At 43.9% G+C, this 7,320-nt stretch overlaps 1 protein-coding gene across 1 annotated transcript; it reads right to left on the bottom strand.

The window, feature by feature from the left end:
* Positions 1–3,232: 3,232 nt before the first annotated feature.
* On the bottom strand, positions 3,233–5,847 carry LOC123130236 (nascent polypeptide-associated complex subunit alpha-like protein 1). The gene is made up of 4 exons (XM_044550184.1): positions 5,613–5,847; positions 4,698–4,782; positions 3,885–4,009; positions 3,233–3,808 (listed from the first exon to the last, which is right to left on the bottom strand). Exons 1-4 carry the CDS (start codon positions 5,682–5,684, stop codon positions 3,473–3,475), a joined length of 618 nt encoding a protein of 205 aa, XP_044406119.1. The 5' UTR covers positions 5,685–5,847; the 3' UTR covers positions 3,233–3,472.
* Between the last annotated feature and the right edge of the window lie 1,473 nt (positions 5,848–7,320).

Raw genomic sequence — 7,320 nt, 5'->3', positions numbered from 1 at the left:
TTTCCTCAATGATTTCAACCGGTGATTTCTCTTCAAGTTATTCGTCGTTTGCCCCTTCAAAGTTACCTTTGTTTTCCCGCCCTCCCACCCTTTTCTTCCCGGAGTTTGAGTCCGTTTCAAGCATCAATTTCATTCGTGCAGAGTTTTTTCAGTCTTCCCTCAATTATTTTTCAACCGGTGAATTCTCGTCTCGTTCGTCATTCTTCATCTCTTTTTATTTTCGGGTGGATTCAATTCAAGTTTTTCGGTAGTGATTATATTCTTTTGCTCGGCTCAAGTGTTTTCCCTGCTCGTTCGCCTCTCGCCATTTTATCCTTCCGGAGTTCGGAAGATATCTCAGGAGATTCGTCTGTGTTCCAATTAATTCGAGGGTATCACCTCATTCAAATATTTTAATTGTTCCGGTGCATCATCTATCTGTTGAACAATCCTTTCCAACGATGTTTTTCTTTTAGTGGGCCCTAACCCACAGGTCTTTTTCCAGGATCTTACCTGACTCTTCTAATTCTCCCGGAGTTATTCTTAATTCTTTTCAAGTCTGGCGTAAGTATGATTTCATCAGTCACATGCCTTCTCCAAGATCTCGTTCAAACTCTTTTCATTGTTGACTCAACCTCTCTGCTTTTCATTCTCCCGGAGTATCTCAGTAATTTTGGTGGTGTTTCTCGTCGTCATTTGAAGACCGAAGAAGAGTTTTTCCTCTAAATCTTGCCCATTCTCTCGAAGTTTCGTGGTTCTAGCTTCTTGTTACCCTCTCATATTATTCCATTTGTCAGTTATTTCTTTTCTTAACCATCCGGAGTATGTCAGAAGTTGATTTCTGTTTCGTTTCACCGGAGGCCATCATTCTAGCTACCGTTATCCAATTATCCCGGTGCTTCGTTCAAGTGTTCTTTAATCAGTTCATGATCTCTTTGTCCTTTTGCATCTAAATCCCCTCAGGCATATTTGATCGTCTAATTCTTCCCAGTGATTCATTCTCTTTCATCAGTCATTTTCAAATTCTTACGGTGGTTTGTTCAAGATTCTTTTTTCCTGATTATCATTTTAATTCATTCGTTCTGTCAATCCTACCGGTGGTTCATGAAGACTTTCTCAAGTTTTGCGCCATATCCCTCCTTAATCCTTTTCAAGAAGAATAAGTAGTATGTAAAATCCATTGCTAGTCATCAATTTAATTTGATGAAGGATAAACATACAATAAATCTTATTCTTAGTTCATCCAAGTGAGTAATCCCTTCCTTCGGAGTTTGTTCTTCATGAATAAATTCTAGTTCAAGTGTTTTCATCTTTTCTTTTCCGGAGTTCAAGTTTCCTCAGCCATTTCGTCGGAACCTCCATCTAAATTATCGCAAGGCTCATCTTATTCTTTCGTCCTTCATTTCTATCTCATCATCCTTTTGTCACCGGAGTTCTTCATGGTGATTCATCATGATTTAATTCATTCTTCAAGAGTTCATCAAGATTTTGTTGGAGGAGTTCAAGTATCTTTTCCCAAGAGGAGTATGCCTTCTCGTGGTCTTCAATGAGCCTGCGGGAATCAATTGCCCAAATAACACGCGGATCTGGGGCCGGTGGATCACGGCGCGTGCCCGCGGCCTTGTCGGATGCGATGACCACTTCATGGCGCAACATCGGAGTACCGTCGGGACCGTTCAGGTGGCACCTCACCCCCGCGTTGCCGGGCACCAAAACAGAGGCCATAGTCACCTCCATGGGTCACCGCCAATCTAAAAAGGAGGCGCATAGTGCCTGCCGCATGAGGTTGCTGGTGCGGCTTCACACAGAGGCGGCTTCGACAACCGTCTCGGTGGAGGCGGCACTGACAGCCCGCGACGTGGTGCCGGCTTCGACAGCCCGCGAGGCGGCGGAGGAGGAAGCCCTCCGTGCATGCATAGCCGAGAAGCGGCGAAGAAAGGCAGTGAAGGCGATGGAAAAAGACCAAAGTAGGACAGTCTGTGCCATCGCCGGAGTGCCCCTCAAGGAGAAGAAGGACGAGGACGGTGACGGATCAGACTGCTCCGGCAGTGAGCATATTCGCCTCGATCTGTTCAGCGTATTTGAATGCTACTCCAGCACAGAGGAAGGGAAGGGTAAGGGCAAGGCCGACCATGGGTGAACTTTTTCTAAATGTCCTTTCATTCGTAGTTAGTAGAGCATGTTTTTTGGTATTCCTGATGACATGTATTCAACTACGTATGTATGTTGCTTGAGATTAATATGGATTTGAGGATTTGGTTTGATGGATCCGGTTGTGGAGGAGCAATTTTGTGTGTTATCCAATCACTATCCACCGGCGTTTGGGGCCGGATTTTGCTACTTGTGGTTGTAGATGCTATAAGGGTAACTCCAACGTCCCTAAATGTCCAAGCCGTGGTCCGGGCATTTTTTTTTTGCCATCAACACTTGTAATCAAACATCCGCAATGTGGGTGGTATCAAAAATTCCTCTCAACCAGTAAGAAACATGGCGAGGTTTGGGGGAGTACAGACATTCAGAGTTGATACTTTTTATGTCTCTGTTTGGATGATCAGCTCCCCTACCTCTATCCACGCACATGTCCGATGTGTTCGTTTTGGTGCACGTCATTGGAGTTGCCCTAAGTGAGTGAGGGGGTGGAGCGCGGGGCGAAATCAGCCGAGAACCATGACAACCACTTAGACGAGGGGCTTTCATTCTTCTATCTCGCTCTCTCACATACGCGTTGTAATCTTTGATTCATACACAAAACAAAGAAAGCCTTTCCGAAGCACGAGGCGTAGGGTTGTTATCTCCATAATAAGAGACCCGAACTCATAAAAAACACATGTGTCACCCGTTTGCACCTCGATAGATGATGCAGGAAAAGGACGAAGTGGGGAGGGGAATTGGCAGAGAGCGGATAGTGAGCTAGGGTTTGGTCCAGGTGAGGCCGAGGGTTTTACTGGGGACAGAGTGGGGTCAACAAACCAGGTTGACGTGACGGACCCGTCCAGGCCGCTTTGGTTAGGAAAAGGTGACGGGTCGGCTAGTAACCAACTGTATAATCTCTTAGATGATACACTGTATAAGCATGATGTTTTGCACACGAGTAGAAGTAGGCGCAGGTGCAGAATTTTTAGGCAAAATAACCGCACTGGTGTGCGAGGAAACCTGCAAAGAGCACAACGCAACAAAGATCGCGTCTGGCCTTACAGCTCCAGGCTGCAAAACATTAAAAATTTCCTATGAAAGCAAACACAAACGTGTACTGTATTAGCAATGGCGAGATGTTGGAATTTCATTGACCCCAGATTTGCAATAAAATACAGACCCACTGAGAAACCAACCCAGGATTTGTTCCAATGCATGAAAAAGAAGCTCATTCGACATTGCCTCAGGTCTTTGCTAATACAGAGCAGCTCAAAGTTCACACATGACCACCAAACGTTACAACTCATGTATTCCCATGTAAACAAGGAAAAACTGACATAATATCACAGGTTGGGCACGGCTAGTTCGTCAGTTCCATGATAGCACTGACTATGTCACCGTCAGCAGACTTGAGCGCCTTCACAGCCTTGGGCCTAGGCACGCCGGCCTGGGTCATCACCAGCTCAATGTCCTTCGGCTCAACTCCGGTCTCATCACAATCCTCGTCATCCTCCTGAATAGCTGTAGAAGCCTCAGGGTTTGAGATGACGCTGCTAAGATCAGGCGCCTTGAATTGCTCAGCGGCCTGGGACTGCAGCTGTGAGCTCAGATCCTCAATCTTAGCCTCACCGAAAATGACATAGGTGTCAGAGGCAGGGCTCTTGAATACATCTGGCTTGGAGATGACAAACAGGATCTGGGAATGAAACAGTAGTTAGCAGTATTAACCAAGAAAAGTTGTGAAGACGAGATAAGAGCACTCAGCAGCTCACATTCTTGCTCTTCTTGACAGTTACACGGCTCACGCCAGTGATAGTCTTCATGCCAAGCTTCAGCATGGCCTTCCTGCTCTTCTTCTCACTCCTACTCTGCTTAGATCTTCCACTTGCATCAACTCCTGCTCATCATCAGAGAGTAAACGATTAAACTTGATAACATAGACCAATCGTCAACAAGTTTGAAGTATGCAACAAAACAGTTTCATGGGACCACAAATTACTCAATTAGCAATTCACAATTTGCAATGCTGAAGTGTAAAAGCATCAAGACATGCACAGTAATAGCAAAGAGGAACACCATCAATATGTCTTGGCCTCGCATCACAAGTTGCAACAACTCATTGACAATTGAAAACCGTGAACAACAAAATGGAAAAAACACATTGATCGGCGGTGGATACAGAAACAATGGATATAATAGAATATCTTACAATTTTCAAACCAATATTTCACTCAAGCTGTGAAGTACTACTGCACTATATGTCAGGGAGAACATGTCAACAACAATTTCTCAGTAAAAAATGATGTCATGTTTGAGAACAAGCAAGCAAAAATTGAACAGATTATGTGAATACAAATAGCACTAAAATGAACCAAAAGGACCAGTAAATACACATGGTACTTATCACTCCAATAGATGTGCGGACTTTAAATGATTTGTTGACAAAATTAACCTAACCTTGCTACCATTTTGTAATTTTTCATTTAGTGCATACAAACTTTCATGCGAAGAAATAAGTAAGGCATATATTGAACAAACATACGATTAGCAAAAAATGGGTAAAAAATACTAGAATTTCTTCGTACCTTCAATATCATCGTCTTTGTCATCCTCGTCATCATCATCCTCATCTTCCTCATCATCATCATCCTCAACTACAGGCTCATCTCCCTGGAAGTACAAATTATTTCAACCAGTTTAGATTACCTGACAAGCAGTGACAGGTAGAGAAACAAAATCTGACCAGATCCAATAAATACAACAAATGAGTCTGAATGCATGAAACCAAAATACAATAAACAGTCCTTGTTGCCATTGATCAAATAGCACAGCATGATTTAGGTAGACAGAGTAACAACAGGAGGCAAAATAGTACTCCCTGATCTAAACGCTCTTATATTACTTTACAGAGGGAGTAGCTTTTTTAGTCAAGATCTATAAATAATTCTATTGCCAAAGGAAACAGAAGTTCATGGTCGACCAGTAAGGAGGTATAAGTAACAACAATTCGGTGTTAAAAACAATAATATGTGCATCCTAATTCTACAGTGCTTCTCACGACAGAGTATCACTAGCTATGCCTGTTATAGATACTACAGTACCTACCAAGGCTAATACGACGGTTACAACAAAAGACCTTAAAATCTTCTGAATAAGATTCAGTATTGAGGTTCATTTAGTGGTTAGCACGTACTATTTCCGCAGGAATAGCATCCCAAAACTTTTGAAGATCGCCCTATCTACTGTTCAACGCAGAGGGCGTTTGATCCGTGACAATCTAAGAAAAACATCACCAACCACTACGTATCCCGTCAAACCGTACCGCGTGCGAGATCTAAGAAAACCTTCCCCGCATATAACCCCCAAGCACGCCTAACAACCACCAAAACGCATCTGGCGCAGCAGGCCGGCGCTATCCGGCCGAGCGGAACGCGAAGCACGGGCCGATCCGAACAGACGAGACAGGCACCGGGCGGGGGGGTGGAGGGTTATATCATCACCTGCGCCGCGAGCTTCTGCTCATCCAGGACGGCGCGGAGCAGCTCCGCCTGCTTCGCGGTCTCGGCCGTCATGGTGGTTGGGTAGGCGGGTGGAGGCGCCGGCGCTGCTGGAGAAACCCTAGAACCCTAAGTTGGAAAGTGGGGGCTGTGAGGCGCAAGCAAAGGGAGTTACTGCGACGGAGACGGCGCACGGACGCGTGACGCTTTATACAAGTGATCTTAGGTCTGAATGGGCTTGTAGGGTTTTCGGCCCAATGCCAATATGACGCGGTTACAGTACGAGGTTTAACTTTTCTTTCCTCGAGGGAAAAGTGGGGAGCTCTTATTTGACGCGCGTAGGCGTCAAACAGCTTTTTTCTTTTTTTCGAGAAACAGGCGTCGAACAGCTGTACCTTCGCAGAAGCTCACTACCGCTAGTTTTTTTGTGTGTCTAAAAAAAGCTAGTTTTTTTTTATTTTTCTGCGTTTTATTGGAACTTCCTGGATATTATTTGTGGAGCTAAAATACAGTTTAAAATTCCTATTTTAAAAACATATACTGTATTTTGAACATTGTTTCAAATATGAATATATACGCTGAACAATTTTCAATACGCATTGAACAATTTTGCAATATACGTTGAATAAATTTTGGAAACACATTGAACATTTTTGTAAATATACGTTGAACAAATTTTGCATACACATTGAACATTTTGCAGAAATACGTTGAAAAAATTATGGATACACATTGAATATTTTGCAAAATACGTTGAACAAATTCTTAAATTACGCTGAATTTTTTTATAATGTATGCAAAACTTTGTATATTTAATACGCAATGGACTTTGTATAATACAGGGAAAAATGAAAGAAAAATAAAATGGGAAAATGGGAAAACGAAAAGAAAAGAAATAGAAACAGAAACAGAAAAAAGAAAAGAAAAATAAGAAATAAAAAACAAAAAAAGCAGCCTTGCGACATGGGCCGGCCCAAGCTGGGGCGTCGGGAGGATGAGCTTCAGCGGAGCTGCGTCATTTTTATGCCTACGCGTGTCAAATAGGGATTGCCGGAAAAGTGCGAGGTTTTAACTCTTTTTTAGGTAGTGCGAGGTTTAGCTGAGTGCTCCTATTCCGTCGTCACGCCAATTGCTCGCCCATTTACCAGGGGCGGGCGGTCCGCAGCCATCCTGTTAGGTTAGCATTTTTTTTAACACCACCTCATATATTAATTAACCAAAGTCGTGTTACAATAGTTCACTACAGAATTCACCACAGGGCAGTACATCATTAACAAGAATCCCATCCACTCTATTATCAAAACTAAACTTAGCTATTAGATGGGCGACCTCATTAGCCGAGCGCCTAATCTTTGAAACTCTGAAACTATCTATAAGCTTAGAAATACTCCATGCTTCCTTCTTCAGATCATGCAGAGCTGATCTATCCTCAAATTCGTTTGCAAAAATCGCCGCAACAAAAGTGCAGCCAGCCTCTAAAATTATAGGAGAATGAAGTGTTATACCTATATAGAGACCATCAATGCAGGCTCGGAGTTCTGCTTCCTCCATGCTATTACACCTCCCAATGTAGTCCCAGGACGATTTTGAATCGTGTGTTCCATTGGAGGCGCCCCGTGGCGACTCGGGCGGCGACTCCGTACCCCCAGGCGATTCCGGCGCGGCGTCGGCTTGGGTTCTGGTGCGGCGGGGTCCCTGCGGCGCTCCGGCG

This window comes from Triticum aestivum, chromosome 1B, assembly GCF_018294505.1.
Source record: "Triticum aestivum cultivar Chinese Spring chromosome 1B, IWGSC CS RefSeq v2.1, whole genome shotgun sequence".
NCBI lineage: Eukaryota > Viridiplantae > Streptophyta > Magnoliopsida > Poales > Poaceae > Triticum > Triticum aestivum.
Note: the sequence above shows the minus strand (reverse complement) of the source record. Positions and strands in the feature narration are given on the sequence as shown.